This window comes from Ictalurus punctatus, chromosome 4, assembly GCF_001660625.3.
Source record: "Ictalurus punctatus breed USDA103 chromosome 4, Coco_2.0, whole genome shotgun sequence".
Taxonomy (NCBI): domain Eukaryota; kingdom Metazoa; phylum Chordata; class Actinopteri; order Siluriformes; family Ictaluridae; genus Ictalurus; species Ictalurus punctatus.
In genome coordinates this window covers 865,001-890,632 of record NC_071284.1, presented here as the reverse complement: position 1 = coordinate 890,632, position 25,632 = coordinate 865,001, and the positions used below count along the sequence as shown (strand labels likewise).

Here is a 25,632-nt window from a genome sequence, read left to right as displayed (position 1 = left end):
CTTGCTGATTACATTGTGATTGCAATGTGATTAAACTGAATATAATCATCATCATACATCATAAAACTTACTGTGAACTATTATACTTTGTGTGTGTGTGTGTGTCTGTGTGTGTGTGTGTGTGTGTGTGTGTTGTCTGCACACCTGCTGCACACTAATCCCACCCCCTTACTCCATAGCAGAGCAACACGTCCCCTGGCAAGAGCAAACTGGCCTCCGGATAAAATTACACACACACACACACACACACACACACACACACACACACACACGCACGCACACACAAACACACAGCCGATTGGCCATTCGGACTGGTTCTGATTGTTTATTACTTACATAAATAAAAGGATGAAGTAAAGTTATAGCAGTTTGCTGGAAATGTGATACTCTCTCACTCCTGTTTATTCTATTATCTGTATACACCCCTTCTGCACACATAGCATCTGTAACATGTCTATTCTGTCTTAAGCTTCACTGTGTCTTCTAGACATTTTTTAAAAAAAATTATAAAAAAATGTTTAAAAAAAATAATTTCAAATTATTCTTAATTCTTATTATTATTATGTCCTGCTGTCATATTGGCGTATGTAATAGAAACTTTACTTACTAAGTCCAATTCCTTGTGTGTGAGCACATGTGGCAGTACAGATCTTTCCTCTTCCTCCTCCTCCTCCTCTTCCTCCTCCTCCTCCTCCTCCTTCTCTTCTTCTTCTCCTTCTTCAGATCAAGGCTGTTTGTGAACACTTGGAGGTTCTAAGCAACAAATACGCTAACTCCTGGCCCCGCCCCTTCACCAGTTATATTATAGAAGGCTATTACATGCAAGGATGAACAGAACGAATGCTTCATCGTTTTGAACGAGGGACGGAATGGATTAATAAACAACAAAATCATTTAATAAGAATGAAATCAACTAACGACAGCAGGCCCTGAGATTAGAACAGGATGTTTCTACAGGAAAAAGGAAGGGGCTACGAGGAACTCAGGTGTATTTAACGATTATAATAAAAACGTTTTAATAAAAAAGATTATAATAAAAGGTTGGTTTTTTTTTTGCAGGAATGATTTATTGTGTTTCAGCACATTTTATTATAGGATTGAGATTCTGTTATGAGGAAGAAACAGGGATGATGCATTTTTACTGTTTCTGCTGCTACTATCTATGACTACTGTGCTGTACAGGGGAAGGGGGCGGGTTGTAGACCTGCTGTTACCTGGCCGAGAGTTGTGACGTCATCCACCCCTTGCGCTGGAGGGCGTCGCCGAAATCTTACCTGTGAGCTAAAGTGGAAGTTTGTGCGCCTCGCGGACAGAGAAACGCCGCCGTTACCGTGGCGCCCGCGCTCGTGCGAGGATTTCCGCTAGATTCGGGATGTTCCGGTGCCTCGGAGGGGTCACAGACAGTCCGATAGACGCTGCTGACGGGACTCCAGAGAACCTCAGAGGAACGCAGGCACGAGCTGGAAGCACAGCGAGCTGGAGGGGACAATGATGCCGTTCTTCCCGTTGAGGAAACTCAAGCGAAACGGGAAGTACCTGCTGCTCGGGGCGCTGCTGGTGGTCGTGGGGGTCGCGGCGTATCTCGAATACGTGGCCATGAACACGTGGGATAATGTCGGTAAGTTCAAACGATTCTGATTTTGCTGCAAAAAAGCGCGCAGTCAGCAGCGCGTGATCTCCCGGGTTTCTTTTCCTACCTGTTCGCTGTTCAGAACACACCTGAGCAGAAAGTGCGCGCGAACCTGAGGAAGCACGCGTAGAAGTGTAGTAAATAAACAACACGAGTAAACAAACCATCCTCTCTTTTATTATTATTTGTTTTGGTAATGTGCGAATGCATGGGTGAATCGACTCACATGGGAACCGACTCAGGTTTTGATTTATTTGCTTTTAATGTCTTATTATTATTATTATTATTATTATTATTATTATTATTATTATTATTATTATGTTGTAGACTACTTTTTGGCTAATAGCACTCGGTGGTAATGTATGTAGACTAGAGCAGGTTAGCATTAAAAAGGCTTAGTTACATTCAATTAAACAGGTAGTTCCAATGAATCGAGTCAATAAATTGATTCATTGATTCCTGAGACAGGTCCTTGTTTATTTCACAGGTTTACCCCACAGGTGGGTTGTCCTGACCACGCCTTAGGTTCCTCGTTGACTTCTTCACATGTAGTCTAATGATGTTTTCTGTGTAGATGTTTATAGATCATACACCAATTAAATAGCCTACTTCTCTCCCTGTATATATGTCAGGTCAGGTGTAGATGCAGTGCACGCATCGTGCAGAAAATATAAAGCTTTATTATACGTTTGTTTGTTTTTTTTAACTCGCTGCAGTACAATAATCTCTGTGGATTTGTGTTTAAACAATCATCTAGTGCTTTTGAGTCCAAATTGGATGAAAGCTGCGTGGAAATGAAAAGAAACCCTGTGTATTGTTCGAGATGGACACTCCTTTATCCGTCTCATTTATGTGCACACGGTGCATGTGTTCTTTCATTATCACATGATTTTTTTTCAGTTTATTTCCTTTTCCTCATGTGGACTTTTCAGGTGTGTGGCACTTGGTGTTATTTGTTTTTCACATGTATGCCATATGTGTTTCTTTCATCTGCATCGCATTTTTCATACGTTTCTCTGTTTCATATGTTAATCTTTCACGTGTGGGGCACGTGTTCTTACGATACACGACGCGTATCACGATATATAATTTAGCTAGCAAACTGCCCATTAAACTGTAGCAAAATAAACGAGAAACTTTTGAGTTTCCCGATACGTCCCTTTGATGCCCACAGACACTAAGAAGATCAACGGAGTACTTTTAATTTAATTTAATTTACTAAAAACGGTAAAAAAAATAATAAAAATTGCATCCCCGTACCAACGATATCTCAGAAAAGTGTATCGCGTAATCATTTATCACGATATCGATATTCTGTCGATATATCGCCCAGACCTACATTCAATTATTTTTGCGTTATTTTTTACGTGTGTTTTTATTTTTACACGATTTTTTTTTTCAAGACTCATTTATGTTCACATGCTGTACATATTTTATTATTCGCATTTGATCGCGTATTGTTCCCCGCAATGTCGAGTCTGTTTGCTACTGAATTTCATGTTCGGGGGCTGGGCAAGAACAAGGTGAACTGCAGCTTCGCCTGATTTTTACTCGCATCTCACAGGTGTAATGGACCAGGCTCGTATTAGAAGCTCTTAATAGCCCGGAGGACTTGTGACCGGAAGGTCGTGAGTTTGAATCCCAACACCGTGGAGCTGCCATTGCTGGGCCCTTGAGCAAGGCCCTTAACCCTCAAACGCTCAGTTGCATAAATGAGATAATTGTAAGTCGCTCTGGATAAGGGTGTCTACCAAACGCCGTAACTGTAAATGAATGTAATTAACGTAAACGCCTCTCGTGAAGCAGCGTCATCGGCGTGGTGATAGATCAGTGAAAAGACTCGTCTTTAATTACGGCCGACAGGAATTAATATTCACTCGCTCCTCAAAACCTGTTTTTGCAGCCTGAGCAATTACAGCTAACCCTCATTACAGCTTATTAACTTCACAGCTGTTCATTATTTATCATTTTATTGCATTCTCTTTTGTCAGTGGCTGTTATTCATTTCCTGTTTCACAGGTTATGCTTATCTGTTAGTAGTAAAAAGGTGGATTTGCATACAAGGAGAACCGAGAAAGTGTTCTGGGTGGAGGAGGTGGAGGGCGTGAGCAGCTGAATCACACTTCCAGAGTCCAAGATGTTTAAAGACACTGAAATATTATCACCTCTTCGGTGGTTATTACACGATTTTCACATCAACACTGAACTTTAGAGCTTTTATTTACTCTGGTATTCCCATTTTTAGTGCTTGATTCATAATATATATATATATATATATATATATATATATATATATATATATATATATATTATACTATTATACCTGTTTATTTTGATCTTTAGTAAAAGTGCACAAATACAGAAGACAAACCTAACGGTTTGTTCCTCCTCTGTTGAAACTGTAAGCGAAACCTTTAACACAGTTTTTTTTAAAATAAAAAAATAGATCTCTTCTTTCTGCGTTCACGTTTCTTTCTTTTCTTCTTCAGATCTTGGATAATCGCGGTCTGCTGAGTGTAGTCTGTAGCAGTAGCTGCATAAATTAGGGCATACTTGATGTAAATGAGATGTATAGATGTATATAAGGGGGGATTGTGTTGTGTTGTACGAATATGACATCGTTTACACTCTAGTTAAAACGCAGCTGGTTGTGTTACTGAGAAACCGTAAAGAAGTGTTTACTCCTCTGTCATGAAGACACCGGAAATATTACACTTTACCGGCTTTACAGGTTCACCTCTGACTGATACACATCGCTGACACTGGAGACTCCTTCCTGACATGTAATATAAACACACTTCTTACAGAAAACTGGCTGTTCTAGAAAATCTGTTTTTTTGTACATTCTTGTTGATGTTGTCTCTGTAGTGGTGTGTGTGTGTGTGTGTGTGTGTGTGTGTGTGTGTGCACTGCAGCATGTCTGTACTTGCTCTCTCTCAGTTCAGTTCACTGGGTTTGGTGTTTGTCTGATCTCGGATCTCTTCATCCAGCGTTGTGTGCAAACACAGGTCCGAGTGGTTCCTGAACGCCTTCCTGCTTCTGAGCGCAGTCTGCAGGAGCGTGTGTGACGTTTCAGGAACACTTTGTGCGAGCACTTAATGACAGAAGAGTGTTTGAGGTGTTACAGGAAGGATGGCCCACATCCAAAAAGAGAAAAAGAAAAGAGCGCTTTCGGTTCTTTTCACTCTGTTTTCCTGTCGTTTTTCCGATCCTTAGACGTCAGTCACACCAGTCCGTTTATTAATGTAAACGATTGAAGGAGGAGGTTTTGAGGATGTTCAGACAGACAGACAGACAGCTGATAAACGTTCTTCCATAAAAACGATCTCGTCAGAGGTTTAACTCTGGCCACACAAACAAACAGACCGACCGACTGTAGCATTTCCGTCCATGTTCTCCTCGTGTCCGTGTCCGGGTTCCTCTGGGTTCTGTTCGGTTTCCTCCCAGCTCCCAAAAACATGCGAGGCGTCACGTCGTGTTTCGTCTAGACCTCGTTCAGTTTAAAAAGGGTTTCGGTCCACACCTGCTTTCAGAGACGCATCTGCTCTCGCATCACACACTCTGAGGGAAGCGCAACCAACCCTATCCACATTCTACATCCACTCACACGGTGGGTTAGTGTCGCCGTGATTGACAGGGGAGACAGAGTACGCCCCTCCCACACAGATATCACGGACAGTTTTTCTCCCTCGTCTCCTGGCCACCGCATCGTGGCATCGTAGGGATTCTAGCTCGTGATCTCCAATCCTTTTCTGTTCCAGCACTCATGAGCCTGTTTGTTCGTTTCTAACAACGTTTTTAGTAGTTCAGCATTTTGTAAGACATTTTTTGCTGGTAATTTCATTCCCTCGTGGTAAAGTTTGTGAGTTTTACAGCGTGGATGGTGTTTTTTCTTATAGTTTTCCGTTTCTAAGAGATTGTACAGTATTTTGGGATTTTGTTGGTGCGTTTATGTAGAGGTCGACGCTTATCACTTGCTGGAGCTGGCAGTTACCGGCGAAGATCCACACCGTTAGTTTTTCCTGGTTGCGTCTGTTGCGGAGCGGCTGAGAAGGGTCTGCTGTCATTGTGCAGCACGAGAGCGCCCTCTAGAGGCGAAATAAAACCTCCGCTGACTAATTTTGTCGTGTTATTTGAAGTGTTTTTGATTCATGTTGGAGGTCTGTGTTTTTATTTGTTATTTGGAGAGTTACTTTTTGGTTCAGTTTGAATGTATAATATATACGATTTATTAATATTTACATTTATTTATGTCATTTTAAAATGTACAGTACGTTATCATGGTACAGTCAGTACTCTTTATTTCTGTAATAAAGTCCGGCAGTATTTTCCGTTGAGTGTTACGTTTTCATTCAGTATCAGTTGAGTAATCGGGTATCAACAGGTCCTGCCCGACTTGGTTATCGTTATCGTCAAAATCCACCATTGCGCGAGCTCTACTTTTATGTTCGTTTGTCTTGGTGTTTTTGCATTTCACGGTATAAATGGATTTGGAGGCGGTGACCTGTTCAGGGCTTTGTTGTGACCTCTAACCAGTTTGAGTGTTTGTGCAGAAATCTTACACTGTTGTTGGTAATTCGATGCGACCGGCTGTGATCTCTCACATCTGGATCAGGTGATAGTGACAGTGACAGAAACGCCGCGGTACAAAGCTACAAAGCGCTTGGTTAATATTTAATAACGTCTTTTCTTTCTGCGTCTCTTCAGATGACGGTCAGCAGAAGGACCAAACAGCCTGCGCAAAGGCTGCGGTGAGTGAAAACACGCACGCACACACACACACACACACACACACACACACACACACACACACACACACACACACACACACAGTTGACAATTTCTCCTTAATGACGAATGAGTGAAATCAGGTTGTAAATGAAACATTTCCAACAAATGAACTTTTTTTTAAAAACGTTTATGCAGAGCATCGTGTCGTTCACGCGAATAAATGAACACACCCTGCCAGGTTTGTGTTAAAGATGATCTAATTTGAAGCATTTGCACCTAAAATAGCGGGGTGGAGTCAATTCAAATAGATTAATATGTCATCTGCAACCTGAACAGTTAAAAAGTACGACTGAAGGGCAGGTATTAAATTAGCGGAAGCTCATGTTTTGCCAGTTCATGACTCAATTAAACTATTTTGCTGTTTTTTTTTATTTAGTTTGGGTCACAGAACAGAGACCACCTTTCTAACCAGGACATCGTCTGGTCATCCAAATACGTCCCTCAACCCTGGAGGCAGGAGGTAAGAATAAAATCCCAGCTAACCGTTGTAGGTTAGAAGAACGTTCTGTAAACGTTTTGGTTCAATCCGTCAGGGTGTGAGGACGTTTTTAAATAATATTTGCATAATATTAGTTTTGTCTCGCCGTTACAGAAATGTTATTTTTGAGCGGTTAAAGGTGCGGTCAGTGATTTTCACAGTTAGAAATCCGTGTGTAATATTAGTTGAAGGTTTTACTGTCAGTATAATACCTGCTCTGTGGAGAAACGGTGGTTTTCGTGGTGTTTTTTTGGCTGTAACTTGGAGAAACGACCAACCAATCAGGACAAGGGGGCGTGTCTATATATTTAAATGATTTGTTCGAATACTTTAAAGTGCATTCGATTGAAAATGAGCAATTTAAATCATAAATATTGATGCGCTCTCCCTGTTAAATAAATAAATAAATATAATCGATATAATAATGTATTAAAACAAGTAAATAAATGTAAGTATATTCCACGGTAATGTGTTCATAAAAATATGCTAAAATACAACTTTATTTAAAGTTTGATTAAAGCGTCTTGCTAGAATTTGAGTAATATTTTCAATATGTATTTAATATTTTTTTATAATATAGTTATACAACATTTAATTAAGTACAAAGACAAGTAAAATCATCAAATATGATCTTTTATTTTTCTTGTTTTCAGTATGAAGGACGAGTGAACCTTCACGTCTTTGAGGACTGGTGTGGAACCTCCGTCGCAAGCCTCAGAAAGAACCCGCACTATCCACTCTACCCTCACGTAGGTGCACAAACTTACGCACAAATAATGGAACTTTGGCACTTTCTGTTGTCTGTCGCGCTCTAGCACAGAAACACACACTCGTGAATAGAAATGATCTTAAGAACCCTCGAGGAACCCTTAAAGTTCTCCAAGATGATCTGTACTAACTAAGTGTGCGGTTATTTTCGTCTCAGTACGTAGAACCTGTCGGTGTTTAACATTTCACTTTGGTACTTTGTACTCTTTTCGGAAAAGGCTTATGTAAGGGTTCTTTAAGGGTTCCTTGGATGATAGGCGCTCTGTTTTTGGGTCCTTCATACTGTACATAGAACATTACTGTCACTTCTTTTCTTGGTACCTGGTACACTCTGACAATAAAAGGTTCTTGATGGTTCTTTAAGGGTTTGTAAGATAATTAAGGGTTCTTAGCCTCCAAAAGTGTTCTACAGTATGTGGAGTGCTTCCTGAGAAGAGCTCTTAATTATCAGAAGAACCCTTAAGTAAATTAGTGAAGTGAAGTAAATTAACGGTTCTGTGTTTTATGTAAACCCAAACGAAAGAGTGTGTCCTTGTTAGAAAGGAGGCCAGTGACCCCAGTTCCCTTAGTGAAATGGAAACAAAGAACATAGAACCTTTTAATGGTTCCCCCAAAGAACTAGTAGAAGAACCCTCAAGAACTCCATATTTTTAAAGAGATGGATCCTGGGAGTTTAAAGAGTTCATTCTATTAACAACTGTTCTTTTTCTTATTATTGCTACACTCTTGGATAAATTTAGACGTGTTCCTTAAAGGTTCTATGAGGAACCATGAAAAAGTTTGTTTCCTATTCAGACATAGGATACCACGTAAGAACCTTTCCTTATCCAATGAACCCTTAAAGAACCCTTTTTTTTTAAATAAGAGTTTCTGCATAAACTCCAAATTATCACTCATTATGTTCTTCTTAATATCTAGAACCTGTCAGGAGTTTAATATGGAGTACTTGATGCACGCTTAGAAATAGGGTTCTACAGGGGTTCTTTAAGGGTTCATTGAATAATTAAGCTTCTAAAAGGAGTTCTAATTGGGTCCCTTGGATCCATCTTTTAAAAATATTCCATCTAGAACCCTAAGCTCTTGCCTTAAGGGTTCTCTGGAGGAACCAGAAGTTTCTGTGTCCGGTGTAGAACCTGACAACAGAGTGGTTTCTGTAGAACCTTAAAGATTTCCCCAGAAGGAAAACACAAGAGCCTTTAAGAGTTCTAGATTTAACATTTAAAGGGTTCATCTTCTTCTTAAAACCTTTTGGGTTCTAATAATCCTTCCTTATCTTCCAAGTAGAACCCTTTGTGGAAGCCAGGAACCCTTCATTATTCAATGAACTCTTTAGAACAATCGAAGAACCTTATTTTTAAAGAGTGTACCAAGAGCTACATGTTAAACAGGTTCTGGGAGAAAATAATGAGCGATAGTCTGGAGTTTGCACAGCACACTTACACACACTGTTGGAAATAAGGGTTCTTCAAGGGTTCTTCAAGGGTTCACGAGGTAGTTCAGCTTCTAAAAGTAGTTTCAAAGCGCCTCATGGTTTCATCGTATTTTAAACCGGTCTTCGCTTCGTGTTCTCATCTGTGTTTTATTCCCCAGTCTCGTATCACAGTGAAGAAACTCGCCGTGTATCCCAACTGGAAGAATTACGGCCTCAGGATCTTCGGCTACATCCACCCGTTCACCAGCGGTCAGACGCACGCACACACGCACGCACGCACACACACACACGCACACACACGCACACACACACGGCTCTCCGGATCCCTCTTCGTTAACGCTGTCGTCCTGTCTGTGTTTACCAGGCGAGTTTCTTTTCGCAGTGGCGTCTACTGATAACTGTGAGTTCTGGCTGAGTCAGGATGAGAACCCGGAGAACCTGCGACTCCGTGCTCATGTTGGAAAGGTGAACGTTTATGCAACTGCACACATTATCCAAAGGATGTGGAGGTTTGTGCTGGATATAAAAGTGTGTGTGTGTTTTTCAGAGTGGTGAGGAATGGACCGCTCCGGGGGAATACAGCAAATACACCAGCCAGATATCCAAACCTGTCCTGTAAGTGTGTGTGTGTGTGTGTGTGTGTGTGTGTGTGTGTGTGTGTGTGTGTGTGTGTTTTGCATTACTGCACTATTATTATGCTTATTATCTTTAATAACGAGAGTGAAAGGAGCGCTGGTTAATCATGCACTATTGTTTTGACGTGTTCCCATGCGGCCGAGTCACGTTCCTCATCGCTACCGGCTCTGGTGTCTGTTTCAGAGGCGATACTCGTGTGAACGAGGCGAGGCAATTTTATAATCAAATGCTTATGAAGATCAGCGGGCAGTGATGGCGTGATACACACACGCAGAGAGAGAGATGAAATCTGCATTTTGTTCTTCACAGGTGTAGAAATAACCTGCGTGAGATTGATGAGCGCGCCACGAGAATACGACTCAAAAAGTGCCTCAAAAGTCATCGTTGTAAATAACCAACATTTTATTTCTGCTGTCTGATGTCCTTTCCTCTTCGTTCTTGCAGACTTCGGCAGCAGAAGAGGTTTTACTTTGAGCTGATCCACAAACACGACAATCACGGCACCGACCACGTGGAAGTTGCAGTGAGTCGTCTTCTTTACTGTGCGTTTGTGTCTCTGTCCACTGCTCGGAAGTGTCCGCGCGGCTTTTCCGTCATCGTTACCGGTCTGAATCTCCTTCTGTCAGACGATACGATGCGATATGATGCGATACACACCTGGAGGCGTATAATCGTCTATAGGTTTCTGTCTTATTAACTTTAAGAGAGAGAATAGAGAGAGGGAACAGAGAGAGAGAGAGAATAGAGAGAGGGATGGTGAGGGAACGACTGTTTATAACTGCTATAACATAAGTGACGACAGGAACTCACCGGCTTGTAAATCAATACCCTGATCTGTTAACCGTGTAAAATCCTGGAGTAGAAGAGAGAGGTGGAAAGTGTAAAATCCTGGAGTAGAAGAGAGAGGTGGAAAGTGTAAAGTCCTGGAGTAGAAGAGAGAGGTGGAAAGTGTAAAGTCCTGGAGTAGAAGAGAGAGGTGGAAAGTGTAAAGTCCTGGAGTAGAAGAGAGAGGTGGAAAGTGTAAAGTCCTGGAGTAGAAGAGAGAGGTGGAAAGTGTAAAATCCTGGAGTAGAAGAGAGAGGTGGAAAGTGTAAAGTCCTGGAGTAGAAGAGAGAGGTGGAAAGTGTAAAGTCCTGGAGTAGAAGAGAGAGGTGGAAAGTGTAAAGTCCTGGAGTAGAAGAGAGAGGTGGAAAGTGTAAAGTCCTGGAGTAGAAGAGAGAGGTGGAAAGTGTAAAATCCCTGGGAAGATTTTCCTACCACAAACTCTTCCCTCTGAAAAAGTAGCTCCGCCTCTGAAAGGAGCGATTCCACACGTTTACAGCTCCATTTATACACAAACACCTTCAACTGAACACTTCATGAAGGAGTTCAGCAGCTGCTCTTACACGTCCTTTTTAAAGCCCTGTTCAGGGAGGATTCGTTTTCCATGTGAATGTGTGTACTGTAATTATTATTATTATTATTATTATTATTATTATTATTTCTGGAGATCTGTGTGATTTTTACAGACTGTGCGTGTCTGGAAAGATTACTCTGTTTATTATTTTATTTTCTATAAAACGAGCTGTAGAAATATCTCCGCGCGGTGTATCCCGTATGAGCTGGCATGTAAAGATCGCGTCATGTCCCGTGGGAAATTTGTGTTTTTAATCAGTATCAAGTCGCGCTCGCTCTTTTCCGGACGACGTGTCAGAAGAGCGACGTGTCAGAAGAGCGACGCCTCTAGGGGATATTTTTCATTATATCGGCGCGTGTGTAGTACGCGTTGGGATTTTTAGTGTGACGAGCATGTGTACATGTCTGTGATTTAGTACGAATTATCCCGTGAGGATCGATCAGAATTCCTCCAGGAGGTCCTCCAGGAGATAATGTCCGGAAAACTAATCCCGTCTGAATAGGGCTCGAGTTTGGAGTCAGCGGGTTCCCTAGATTTTTTTTCTGTACAAGGAAATAAGTTTAAGTTCTTATATGTAGTAATCACACACACACACACACACACACACACACACACACATTACAGGATAGACATCAGAGTGAAATAACATGTATTTTTAATCCAGATTTATATTTTAAATAATGAAATACATGTTTACTTTTCTTAACAGTGGAGACTCAATAAAGCTGGAATGCAGTTTGAACTTATTGACTCCAACTCGTTGTCTCTTTATACAGGTAAGTTTTGCAGAGACTTGTACCTCTGTGTCTCATATATATATTTGTGTGTGTGTGTGTGTGTGTGTGTGTGTGTGTGCGCCCGCGCGCGCGCATGTGTGTGCCCCTGCATAGCATTGGAAAGTTTGCAGAACTGGATTAGCTGCCACTGTCAACACTCCAATTCCCTGCCATGCTGGCATCCTGAAATAGCTCAAATGATATGGTTGCTGTACTCCGGTTTCCTCCCCCAGTCCAAACACACGCATGGTAGTCTGATCGGCGTGTCTAAAGTGTCCGTAGTGTGTGAATGGGTGTGTGAGTGTGTGTGTGATTGTGCCCTGTGATGGATTGGCACCCTGTCCAGGGTGTACCCCGCCTTGTGCCCCATGCTCCCTGGGATAGACTCCAGGTTCCCCGAGACCCTGAAGGATAAAGCGGTGTAGAAGATGGATGGATGGATGGATATGGTTGCTTGTGTGTGTGCGCGTGTGTGTGTGCATGTTCCTCTGAATTCTGGTCTGTCTCATGTGCAGGTTATAAAAAGATAGGTGTGTATTTTTGTGTGTGCTGGAGGGAGGGAGGGAGTGTGTGTGTGTGTGTGTGTGTGTGTGTGTGTTGGTATATTTAGCTGAGGTATCTGCTTACAGTCGTCTCAGTGGTTTAAAAAGAAGCTTCTTAATATTCAGTTTGGAATTTTAACGATTTGTGATTTATGGGTTTTTTTTTAACTCGTTACTGTGAAAATGCTTCACACACACACACACACACACACCTAATTCACTGTTACACACACAGACCTAATTCAGAAAGATTGTTCATATAAAAATAGTTTATGAAGTCTGCACTACAGCCTGTGTTCCTGTAAATAACTCATTAAGCAGATGAACAATTATTAATACGTTGAAAGTGTTTCAGTGTGTGTTGGCTGCAGTGTGTGTTGGCTGTTTCAGTGTGTGTTGGCTGCAGTCTGAAGTGTTGAAGTGTGTGTGAGAACACATTTCACTCAGACTGCACAGCCATGTCTAAAACTCATTTATAGTGTGTTAACTTTACTTCACGATTCATCTGCCCAGATTAAACATGGAGTTAAAGATGAAATGTTCGTGTTTCCTGCTACAACAAAAAACACGAGCAGGTGAACTGATCTCGTTTTGTCCCGAGGCCACAGACTCTTCCGCTCAGCTGTATTCTGATCATCCGGGCCATTCACGCTGAAACCCGCGATTTATAAAGTATTTTAAAACATTAATAGTCTTTAATAATTCCTAATCACTTCATGAATCACACATTCTCAATCGTGTGGAGTCAGTGTCGTGCAGGGGGCGGAGTTGGATGGGGGGTGTTTGGGGGCGGGGGGTGACTTTGACCAGCATAAAAATATTAAAACATGTTTTTTTTGGAGGATGTTAAATTAATTTGGAGAAAACCAGCTCAAGATAAACCAAGGCAGACATTGTGTATTTCAATGTGTGTGTGTGTGTGTGTGTGTGTGTGTGTGTGTGTGTGTTAGTCGAGTCCTCGCTGAAGATGAGTGATGTCAGTCACATTCCTCAGACGGTTGCTAGTCACGTAGCCCTGCCTCTGGAAAAGACACAAGTTCCACACCACGGGGCAGAGATGCTGAGAGAAGACCCTCGTGACACCTTTTTTAAAAGTGAGAAGTCAATCCCTCTCTCACACACACAAACACACACACACACACACACGCATGTGCACACACACTTAGTGGTGTTGGTCATCTGCAAACAACCAAATCCTCTCCCATTACTGTCATTACTAAAACCCATCTTGAAAGATTATGGGGTGATCTAATCTCCGCCCAGAACATCATAACCGAAACCCCTCCCACTAAATTACATCATAACCGAAACCCCTCCCACTACATTACATCATAACGGAAACCCCTCCCACTACATTACATAATAACCGAAACCCCTCCCACTACATTACATCATAACCGAAACCCCTCCCACTACATTACATCATAACGGAAACCCCTCCCACTACATTACATAATAACCGAAACCCCTCCCACTACATTACATCATAACCGAAACCCCTCCCACTACATTACATCATAACGGAAACCCCTCCCACTACATTACATCATAACCGAAATCCCATCCCACTACATTACATCATAACCAAAACCCCTCCCACTAAATTACATCATAACCAAAACCCCTCCCACTATATTACATCATAACCGAAATCCCATCCCACCACATTACATCATAACCGAAACCCCTCCCACTATATTACATCATAACCGAAACCCCTCCCACTACATTACATCATAACCGAAATCCCATCCCACTACATTACATCATAACCAAAACCCCTCCCACTACATTACATCATAACCGAAACCCCTCCCACTACATTACATCATAACCGAAATCCCATCCCACCACATTACATCATAACCGAAACCCCTCCCACTACATTACATCATAACTGAAACCCCTCCCACTACATTACATCATAACCGAAATCCCATCCCACCACATTACATCATAACCGAAACCCCTCCCACTACATTGCATCATAAACGAAACTCCTCCCACTGAATTGCATCATAACCGAAACCCCTCCCACTACATTACATCATAACTGAAACCCCTCCCACCACATTACATCATAACCGAAACCCCTCCCACTACATTGCATCATAAACGAAACTCCTCCCACTGAATTGCATCATAACCGAAACCCCTCCCACTACATTACATCATAACTGAAACCCCTCCCACTACATCATAACCAAAATTCTTTATAAACCACACATTGTTTATCATTTGCATAAAACAAGGAACAGCACATGAGCTGATTTGCATATTACACATGCTACACCAATCAGATTTCAGTCCTGAGAACCGCTGATGCGTTTAACTGCAGTTAAAATCCAACTACAATCCAGATAATACACACGTGAAGTGTCGGGAGTGAATCAGGTTAAAGCCTTCCTTTACATTTACACACCAGATGTTTAATTAATCAGAAATCTGTGCATAAATGAGCAATAAACTGATATGAACGAATAATCTTGTTCTACAATACTGTTCCTGTAGAAATGTGTGGTGAATGTTAAATTCCTAAAAGATGAAAAGAAGGAATAAATCGTCTGAATTTACAAACAGTGTGGAACACCTCTGTTATTTCAGAGCCTGGGGTCCGGGTAACAGCTCCCATAATTACAGGCCTTAATTACTCATTCTCTATAATATCACACAGCTGACCTGTCATCCGTGTGTGTGTGTGTGTGTGTGTGTAGTGCCTTTATTGGATAAGTTCCGATTATGGAGCGTGCTACCAGAATGTTCCTATAATCCCAGTTACACGGTTAAAGACGGTCCGATCGGCCGATATCAGGGTCTGCAGTTTGTGAGTATATGAACACACACACGTTTAATGAAACACACAACTTTGATCAACAAACAGATTCATAAACGTGTGTGTGTGTGTTTTGCAGGTCCGCTTGTCTTATGTTTACCCCAATGACTACACACGGCTCACACACATGGAGCGCGACAACATGTGTTTCTACCAGTTGAAACCATTCTATTTTGAAATGTAAATACAGACACGCACTCTCTCTCTCTCTCTCTCTCCATCTCTTTCTCTCACACACACACACACACACACACACACACACACACAGTATCAGTAAAACCCTTTCTAATAGTTTTTGTAAAAGCTATTCATAAAGTCTTAATAATTTAAATGGCCTAGTTTTCTGATTTTGCAATAAGGGATGCTACTAATATAATAATAATAATAATAATAATAATAATAATAATAATAATTTGTATATTTAGAAGCTTTAATCCGGTCCATTCTGTGGATGTTTGTCTACACAGGTACGGCTTTTCACATCACATGAGACTGGACCGAGCTGAGGAGAAGGACCTGGTGTTCAGAGACATCGGTACTGCGATCATGAGTCTAATCTAACGTCCTAAAGACTCTGTTTTGTTATTTCACGGCATTTTTGTGCTTCTTCAAATCACAGGCTTTGTACACTGGCCCCGCCCACTAATGTTTAATATGCATGAAACTCCTCAGAATCTAAAAAACTAAACGGTTGGGTATAGGCCATACTTTTTTGTGTGGTTCTCATCTGTCCTCCTGCTCTCCTGCAGGTGATTACAGGGAGGGATGGAAGGATTTCAGAATGAGGGGGCGAGCAGGGCAGGTCAAATCTGAAATGCAGGACAAGGAGGAATTTGACTACCAGGATGACTACATGCAGCACCCACAGAGGAAACTCTTCTCTAACTCACTGGACATGAAGAGCCTGAGAAGAAGAAAGAGAACAGATGAACAAGATATGAACAGGATAGAGATAAAACAGCAGGCGGTTCCGGCACCTGATAATGACTCCGAGAGAGTGAACCAACATAAACGTCAAAAACAAAACAAAATGGCTAACAAGAACCAACATAAACTGCAAAACCAAAACAAAATGGCCGACGAGACCCAACATAAACTGCAAAACCAAAACAAAATGGCTGCTGAGACCCAACATAACCTGCAAAACCAAAACAAAATGGCTGCCGAGACCCAACATAACCTGCAAAACCAAAACAAAATGGCTGCCGAGACCCAACATAACCTGCAAAACCAAAACAAAATGGCTGCTGAGACCCAACATAACCTGCAAAACCAAAACAAAATGGCTGCCGAGACCCAACATAACCTGCAAAACCAAAACAAAATGGCTGCCGAGACCCAACATAACCTGCAAAACCAAAACAAAATGGCTGCCGAGACCCAACATAACCTGCAAAACCAAAACAAAATGGCTGCCGAGACCCAACATAACCTGCAAAACCAAAACAAAATGGCTGCTGAGACCCAACATAACCTGCAAAACCAAAACAAAATGGCTGCCGAGACCCAACATAACCTGCAAAACCAAAACAAAATGGCTGCCGAGACCCAACATAACCTGCAAAACCAAAACAAAATGGCTGCCGAGACCCAACATAACCTGCAAAACCAAAACAAAATGGCTGCCGAGACCCAACATAACCTGCAAAACCAAAACAAAATGGCTGCCGAGACCCAACATAACCTGCAAAACCAAAACAAAATGGCCGACGAGACCCAACATAACCTGCAAAACCAAAACAAAATGGCAGACGAGAGCCACCAATATGGATGGAAGGATGAAGTTCCTGGTCAGAAAGAAGGTAAAGAACCTTTTGGTCAGATGAATCATATGAAGCCAGAAGATAAAGCTCCAGTCCAGGATAAGAGCTCAGAAGCAAAACCGCATGTTACTAACAGACCAAGAAATTACACGGGGGATATTTTTCTTTCCACGTCATTGGACGAGAACACCCATCTTCATAAAGATGGTTCCATCAATCAGAAAGGTGCTCAAGGAATCACTCAGAGGAAAGGTGAAGACTTTGGGAAAATGGATGGAGTCAAAACGGATCAAGACCTCGCTGATGTCGGCGCAGACCTGTGGGGGCTGACCAGAGACTCGGAGATTGAGGACGAGATCATGAGCCAGGCTGCATATGACCCTGAGATCAGATGGAATCAGACGTTTCACAGTGGTCAGACAGACTTTCAGACGCTGAGAACTGATTGGATAGACCTGAACTGTAACGTGAGTGGAAATCTGCTGATCAGCCAATCAGAGGTGACGGCTGTGGTGCAGGCTTTTATGGAGAAACTCAGGGTGAAATATCCCGGGTATGATTCACTTCACTAACCTTGTGTGTCAATGTTATCACATAGAAAATCTACTATTATTATTATTCAGAATTTAATATCAAAATAAAGCTGTGGACTTCTATCAACTGACAGATATTAAAAAAAAAACAAAAAACTGGCAGCTGTCATTTGAAATAAAATTAATTTTTTTTGGAGAATGAGTTGCAATGCTAACAAAATGCAAAGTGATTTAATTTAAACATAAAAAAAAATAATAAAAAATTTAATTTGGGCTTAAATTTGAATAAAAATAAGAAAATTGTACAAAACATCTGGGCTAGTCTACAACAATCAAATTAGCTTTTTTTGTTATTTTGATTTTTACGTAAAGTTCACATCTTTTTAATTCTTCTTATTATTAATCTTATTATTCTTATTATTATTATTTTCTGATTGTTTTTTTTACATAACATCTTAATGGGCTCAATTCCACTTCATTGCATTTAAAATTGTATTTTATTCTTCAATAAAAAATAGCACATTGTCATAAAAAATAACAATCTACTATAAAAATATAATGAACTGAACAACAGAATGCATTCTTTTTTTCAGTAAAATACTTTTAAACTGTGAAAAATATGTGTAAAATACTGAATGTAATGTAGGTAAAATATATTAAATATTTAAGTATTTATTGTTGACATTAATCAACTAATCAAAAATAAATGAAAACAAATAAAACAACAAGTTTTTAAATTGTCGTATTATTTGAAATAAAATTCACATCTTTTTTGTAATGCTAACAAAATGTAAAGTAATAAAGTTAAACATTAGCTTTCTATGACTTTTTACATTTATTTGTTATACTGAATTAAATAAATTCCTGTTCGTTCTGTTAAAAGCTTCATTTGAATATAAATAAGAACATTTTGTATTGATTTTGACAGAGTTCACATCCTTTCATTTATTATTATTATTATTATTATTATTATTATTATTATTATTATTATATTTTTGTGATTTATTTTTTAGCATCATGATGAGCTCAGTTCCATAACTTTTTTTTTAAATTGTTATTCTTCAATTTAAAAAAAAACACATTTAGTCTTTTTTTTTTTTGCAATAAAATACTTTTAAACATTCAAATAAATATTACAATATGGATCAAGTTCTGTATATAATATGTAGGTAATATATGAAATGTTTATTGTTGACACTAATCAGTTCATCAAAAAGTCATTAAAACTAAATAAAAACAAGTTTAGGCAAGTGTTTAATCCCGGTGTGTGTGTGTGTGTGTGTACGTACATGTGTACGTGTGTGTGTGTAGTCAGTTCTCTCTGCAGCGTGTAGTAAATGTAGTGAAGCGAGCGGATGAGCGTCGGGGGAATCGTTATCTCCTGGAGTTGGAGCTGATGGAGGCCTCAGGAGCTCGAGTTCGTCTCGTTCACTACGTCTACGTGCTGAAGATGAGGAACATCCAGAGTGTGAACACAGAGCAGATGCTGCTGTGTAACCCACACAACTTCCTGTGGAACCCTGACGCTACTATTCACATCATCATACCAGGTCTAACACACACACACAGACACACACACACACACACACACACACACACACACACACAGAAGCATTAATAACGAACCTGATTGAAACCCGACAAAAAATTAAATGAATGGAATTATTTTGAATTATTTACTGTTTTCATGGACGATAACAGAGACTTTAAAGGACGGAGTGTTAAAGGATGCAGTAGATATTACAGAGTCCACTGTTTTATTGTGTGTGTGTGTGTGTGTGTGTGTGTGTGTGTGTGTGTGAGTGTAGTGAAGAACCAGGCTCGGTGGGTGCAGAAGTTCATTGCGGACATGGAGGAGCTTCACCAGGTCACAGGAGACAATAATGTTAACATCATCATCACCGATTATTCCAGCACTGATATGGACATAGAACAAGCTCTGAAGGACTCTCGCCTCCCTAAGTAACACACACACACACACACACACACACACACACACACACACACACACACACACACAGTTTACCCAACTTAATATCATCCTTTTACACACACTGAACATCTCTTTTGTATGTGTGTGTGTGCGTGCGTGTGTGTGTGTGTGTGTGTGTGTGCGTGCGTGAATATCGCAGGTCTCAGTATCTAAGACTGACGGGAAACTTTGAGAGATCAGCAGGTCTTCAGGCCGGAATCAACCTAATAACAGTGAGTTTTGTACACACACACACCCTATAACACACACACACCCTATAACACACCCTATAACACACACTTACTATAACACACATCTTGTAAAACAAACCCTAAGACACACGCATCCTGTTATAACCATGTTTAAGGTTTACTGTCATATTGATCACAAAAAAACAGGTGTGTAATAGTTGCCATGGTGAAGTTTTCTGTAAGGAGGAGTGTGTTTATGTAGCGTGTAGGGAAGGAGTCTCCAGTGTCAGCGCTGTGTAACAGTCCGAGGTAACGCTGTGACTTTAACGCTGCTTTGCAGTTCCTCAGTAACATGTGTAACAACCTTTTTTTGGTGTTATTAATAAAGAGAGGCTGGTGAGGGAGCGACTGTAGTCTGTAAACAGTAAACTTTGGTTGCTAAGCAACGTAATGGCCACTGAGCGTATTCTCTGGACAAAACCATGGGAATGTTCCGGAAACAAAGGAAACTACAGCAGCAGGTCTAATATGATTGATAAAGCCTACATTACTTCCTAAACATCAGCAGATCTCACACTTTTTATATTCAGGGACATTTCCAGAGTGAAAGGATTTCCAAGAAATCTTTATGATCACAGAACTGATTTCATTTTAAGATCAGTACAAAAAAATATGCATTGACCATGTTCACTTATTTTTAAAACTGATAGCGAATGAAAACGTAACACTCGAAGTAAAACATCACTGAACCTCACTACAGAAATAAACAGTGCTGACTGTACCGAGGAAATGTACTGTACTTTTTAAATTTAAACTATTCTTATATATAAACTATTCATAAGTATTAAAGTAAATAAAAGACATCAACTGAACAGTAACTCTCCAAATAACGAATAAAAACCCAGACGACCAAAATGAATCAAAAACACTTCGAATAACACGACAAAATTAGTCAGCGACTGTTTTTATTTCACCTCTAGAGGGTGCTCTCGTACTGTATAAAGACAGCGGACCCTAATCAGCCGCTCCGCAACGGACGCAACCGGGAAAAACTATCGGTGTGGATCTTCGCCGATCAGCGCCAGCTCCAGCAATCGATCGTCGGTGCCGATTAATCCACAGAACCGATCAACCGGTCGACCTCTAGTGGATAGTAAACCCCATCACCTCTATTTCTAAATTTAAAAGGCAGTGCAGTCAGGGCGGGACGTCCTGTTTATACGGCTTAACTTTACACCCAAAACGTCATACACTTTTCACCTCAGAAGTATAGCAGGACTCCGTCCTGTGCCATCTTTCTCCGTGGCTGAAAAGCTGCTTAAAGCTTTTGTTTTCTCCTGAATCAGTTCATGATTCGTGCACTTGTTGCTGAGGAAAATAAATCCACACTGAACAGATTACAACATGTTCCAAACTCCGCAGCTAGAATCCCGACTAGAGCGAGGACGAGTGATCGTACTCCTCCTGTTCTGGAACGCTTACACTGGCTTCAGTCAGCTGTGGAGTAGATCTGAAAGTTGCTTACATGTAAATAAAGCTCCGAATGAACCGGCTCTGCAGGATTCGTCCGAGCTCTTAACACTATACACCCCAAAACATGTCGCTCTTCAGTCTGGTCCTGTCGCCGCCCCTCAGACTCCTCTGCAGCCCGTGGGTCACAGCGCTTTCTTCTCTTCTGCTCCTAAACTGTGGAATTCAGTCCCGGACCATATCAGACACGCACAGACGTTGTTGTTGTTATTATTATTATTATTATTATTATTATTATTATTATTATTATTATAACAAATAACATGGACCCCTCCATGAAAGTATATTTTTCTTAGCAACTAGCTAGTGCTGAAGTTAGCGATCATGAGTTTATGGTGTGTTTATTCTCAGCAAGCTCTACGGTCAGTGTTCTAGATTTAACTAACTAATGATTCTTTGGCTTTGATTGATCCGGTGTCTATAAATGCTGCTGTGAACTCGTTTCACGTGGTGAAGTGATATATAATTTACTCACGTTGACAGCGTCGTCATGCGCTGAACTCTGGGTTGAGGGGAGCTTCACGATTTCCCGAGTAGGAACTCCAACTTTGAGAACCGTGGCTCGAGTGCACTCTGTAGGTCACATGTAGGTTACCGTGATGTTTCCTGGAGCAGGATGGAGTGTAACATCTACACGTGGTGTTCTCTGTGCTTTTCTTCCCAGGATAATCACAGCATTGTGTTTCTGTGTGACCTGCACCTCCACTTCCCACCCAGTTTCTTCGAGTCCGTGAGGAAACACTGCGTCGAAGGACACATGGCGTTCGCTCCGTTAGTGATGAGGCTGAACTGCGGAGCGACGCCTCAGGAACCCGACGGTACACACTTGCACAACACCGCTCCGTTTCTCTCGTTCGTCCTCTTTAATGAGGAAACGCAGATCAGACAAGTCCTACACTGAGTGGATCGGACCCAAACCCAAATATCCTCGCGCTGAGGTCAGCGATGAGCAGCCTTCCTGCTGCTGGAGGACGTACGATTCAGTTTTAACCGTATATAGGAGAGACAAAATGATCAGCCAATTAGAAACTGGAGTCGATGTGTTCTAATCCGTCCAGACTACAGTCTGTGGGGGGAAATCCTGATTACAGCTGCAGAAGAATTTTAAACAGGTTTCGTTTTCTATCCAAACCGGCTCGACTACATGAATGAAATCGCATCCAAAAAAAAATAATAATATTCACTCATATATAATCTATCCCATCAGATCATGGACACGATGTGCTTAAAGAGATCAAAACCACAAAATTGGGGTGGTGTATAAATAAAAAATACAAATGAATCTCATTATTTCTTAAATTTAACTTTCAGATTTCCTTCGATGGCTTCGACAGTGGATATTCCATTAATATTTTATGCTCTAAATACTTTATATATATATATATATATATTTGAAAAAAATAATAGTTGTATATTCCTTCGGTGTATCTTTGCCCGAATATTCAGTTTACAATTTAGAGGCCATTTTATGTTTGACCTCAAAGTATTAGATTTTATTTACGTGTGTTTTTTTTTGTTTGTTTGTTGTTGTTTTTTTTAAATAATTGTTTGTATGTTCTCAGTCTGGTGAGTTTTATTAAGGAATGAATTAATTCGCTGTGTCTCAGATCAGAGTGAGAAGAGCGCTGAGCGAGTTTTGGGGTTTTGAGTTAAGTCTCCGCTGTAACATGGCGCGTATGACGTCCCGCTGTTCCCTCCGCCTCCTGCGCTGTGGTTGTTACGCTGTTCTGTCGTTGTGTCCTGCAGGTTACTGGGAGGTGAACGGTTTTGGTTTGCTGGGTATTTATAAATCTGACCTGGACGCTATCGGAGGCATGAACACCAGAGAATTCACGAACCGCTGGGGAGGAGAGGACTGGGAACTCCTGGACAGGTGGGACGTTACACCGTGACCGACTTTAACGACCTCGGTAAAGTAAAGTGCATGCGCAGGACTATAATTCTGTCAGCTACTGACGATGATAAACATGTCAGCAGGTGAGGTGTTTGAATGTAGTTTGAATCGAGCGCTCGCGTTAACACGCTTGTGTCCTGTTTCTGGTCTGACATTTTATAGGATCATTGAGGCGGGGTTGGAGGTCGAGCGTCTTCACTTGAGGAATTTCTTCCACTACCACCACTCCAGACGCGGCATGTGGAACCGCAAGACACTGTACAGAATGTAGATCTGGCAACCCTACGTCGTCCTCAAGAACAACTCACTGTGCACTTTAACCAGCCTTCACCCTCAGCCTTCGTGCGTTCTGACTGCAGGCGTGTCACACTGTTGTGGGTGGAGCCATGGGGCTACGCTGAGGTTTGCTTGATCGATCCTCACTGGCTGTCACTCACATGGCGCAGGTCCGGATGAAGTCCTCAGGAGGATCAAACGGTTACTACTAATGATGAACGAGTGATGCGACAAAGTCAGACTTTTTGAAACCGAGAGTTTAAGAGTCGAAGAATTTTTAATGAGTGTCTTAAGTTTTTTACCTACCGCGAGCCGTACTCGGACTTGAGATACGCACGCGTAGTGGGAATTTAATACCGAAATCAGTCAGACCACAGAACTTGCATGAAAGTTGTACACTTTCCTGAGGGTGGTGGAGCTTGTCTAAAACGGGGGCGTCTCCCCTGCGGGATTTCGGCTCGAGTGAGGAGCAGTGTTACGTCCAGGAGTTTGACATTTCTTTTGATGTTAACACAATACGTCATGCTGAAACGTCCACTCAAAAATATGATTCGAGGATGATATTAAATACCTAAATCTAAATATATATATACACAACACTAGTAATTAATTTACAGTATCATCTCTTTAAAGTCCCGAGGACATCGCCGGGGACGCACGGGTCATCTGGAGGAGTGAATATTTTCTGGGATAAATGATGAACGAAGTTAAGGAAGTTTGCTGTGAGCATATAACGGACGAGTGCCTGGTCAGCTTATCCTTCAGACCCCGGGCGCGTTTTCTTTACGGCGAGCAAACGCAAAACTGACGTTCCAGTTTATCGATTTGACAAATCACTTCCAGTCAAGAAAAACCTGCTAGCCTTGGAGGTGTGAGCTACACGCAGATGATCGTAATAACCCGAACGTGGAGCTCAGAAGAGCTGCGAAACCCGTCTCTGAATACGTGCAGCTTTCCCGCTGAAATATCTGCACGGGTTTCGCCGACCGTGTGTCCCTCTCGCTCGTCACAGTTCTGAAAGTTGTGTAGCATCGGTGCAGCTCATTCTCAGGACGACCGAAGAGGTCGATTTCTTCGGTTTGAGGAAAGAGCACGTCTTCGTCAGGACCGGGTTGAGCTCGGTGTATAGCGGAGCGATCTTCCTGCGGCGTGTTCACGCGCTCGCCGTGGTTTGATTCAGAGGCTCGGTGGTTCACGGCTTGTTTTATGTTGAACTGTAAAGGAGTGCGTTCGTCACTGTATGAGGAAATGTGTGCTCAGGAAAATGAAACCACGTCAACTCAAAACTGCCTTTTATTTTTCATTCTAAACAGCGTAAAGAAATGTGACAATCACTTATCAGAAGTTATTACCCAGGATGCAATGTTTTTATGCTAATTTATATCCCGCCTTTTTATATATGAGAGAAAAGAAGCAGGGGTTGATGTTCTGTCATTTGTGTATATATGTGTGTGTGTGTGTATATATGTGTATATATATATATATATATGTGTGTGTGTGTGTGTGTGTACATACACACACATATAATATGGAGTAATATTTTTTGCCTGTGGGGTTTGGATATAATGTTTTTAAATTTGCGAGTTGCTCTGCTGTCGTCGGAGTTTGTACTGAAAATACTTCAAATCTTTTTACATAAATTAAAATCCTTTTTAAAATGACTAAATATTTTGCCAGCACCAAATTTCTGAATTTCAAATGCAAATTCATGTAAATTCATATTAAAAATCTGATTCGGCGATGTGAACACTGTGTATTATATTTGTATACAACGATCCATTTTAATATAAATTTCATTTGAATCTGAAAACTCAACATTGGAGATGAAAATTTCGTTCATCTGATTATTTTTTTTAAATGAAAATGTCCTTCTGTTAAATTAATTTGATAACTTTACACATTTATTTGCTTCAGCTTTAGTAAATCTCCCGTTGGGGGGTCACTAAAGTATCGAATTCCATTTCAAAACCTTTTAAAAGGAGAAGAAAAAGAAGTAGAAGAGAAAAAAACTCCACGAATGATTTTGGGTTTAAGGGATTTTGCTGCTCTTCGGTCATAAATGACTTTTCTTTCATTATTTTTATTTTTATAAATGTATGTCTTTATATATTTGTATATACTGTACTGTATGTTTGAAGGTCTGTTCTAATTTTTTTTACTTGAATTAAAAACAATACCTGATTTAAAAGTA

General features: G+C 41.0%; 1 protein-coding gene across 2 annotated transcripts; it reads left to right on the top strand.

Moving 5' to 3' along the window:
- The first annotated feature begins 1,295 nt into the window (after positions 1-1,295).
- On the top strand, positions 1,296-25,629 carry b4galnt3b (beta-1,4-N-acetyl-galactosaminyl transferase 3b). 2 transcript variants are annotated; one of them, XM_053677812.1, is made up of 20 exons: positions 1,296-1,618; positions 6,338-6,381; positions 6,798-6,881; positions 7,553-7,648; positions 9,258-9,348; positions 9,464-9,564; positions 9,647-9,714; positions 10,180-10,258; positions 11,841-11,907; positions 13,400-13,543; positions 15,164-15,273; positions 15,362-15,462; positions 15,750-15,817; positions 16,032-17,598; positions 18,890-19,128; positions 19,387-19,540; positions 19,711-19,783; positions 21,936-22,089; positions 23,018-23,181; positions 23,328-25,629. In XM_053677812.1, exons 1-19 carry the CDS (start codon positions 1,489-1,491, stop codon positions 23,161-23,163), a joined length of 3,516 nt encoding a protein of 1,171 aa, XP_053533787.1. In that variant the 5' UTR covers positions 1,296-1,488; the 3' UTR covers positions 23,164-23,181; positions 23,328-25,629. The 2 variants fall into 2 exon arrangements, with proteins under 2 accessions (XP_053533787.1, XP_053533786.1); XM_053677811.1 differs by having other exon boundaries at positions 1,300-1,618; positions 23,018-23,144.
- Positions 25,630-25,632: the final 3 nt, after the last annotated feature.

Coding starts and splice junctions, on each gene's coding strand:
- b4galnt3b (XM_053677811.1), top strand. CDS start 1,489: ATGATGCCGTTCTTCCCGTTGAGGAAACTCAAGCGAAACGGGAAGTAC. Junction 9,349..9,463: donor CATCCACCCGTTCACCAGCG/GTCAGACGCACG, acceptor TGTGTTTACCAG/GCGAGTTTCTTTTCGCAGTG. Junction 9,565..9,646: donor TCCGTGCTCATGTTGGAAAG/GTGAACGTTTAT, acceptor TGTGTTTTTCAG/AGTGGTGAGGAATGGACCGC.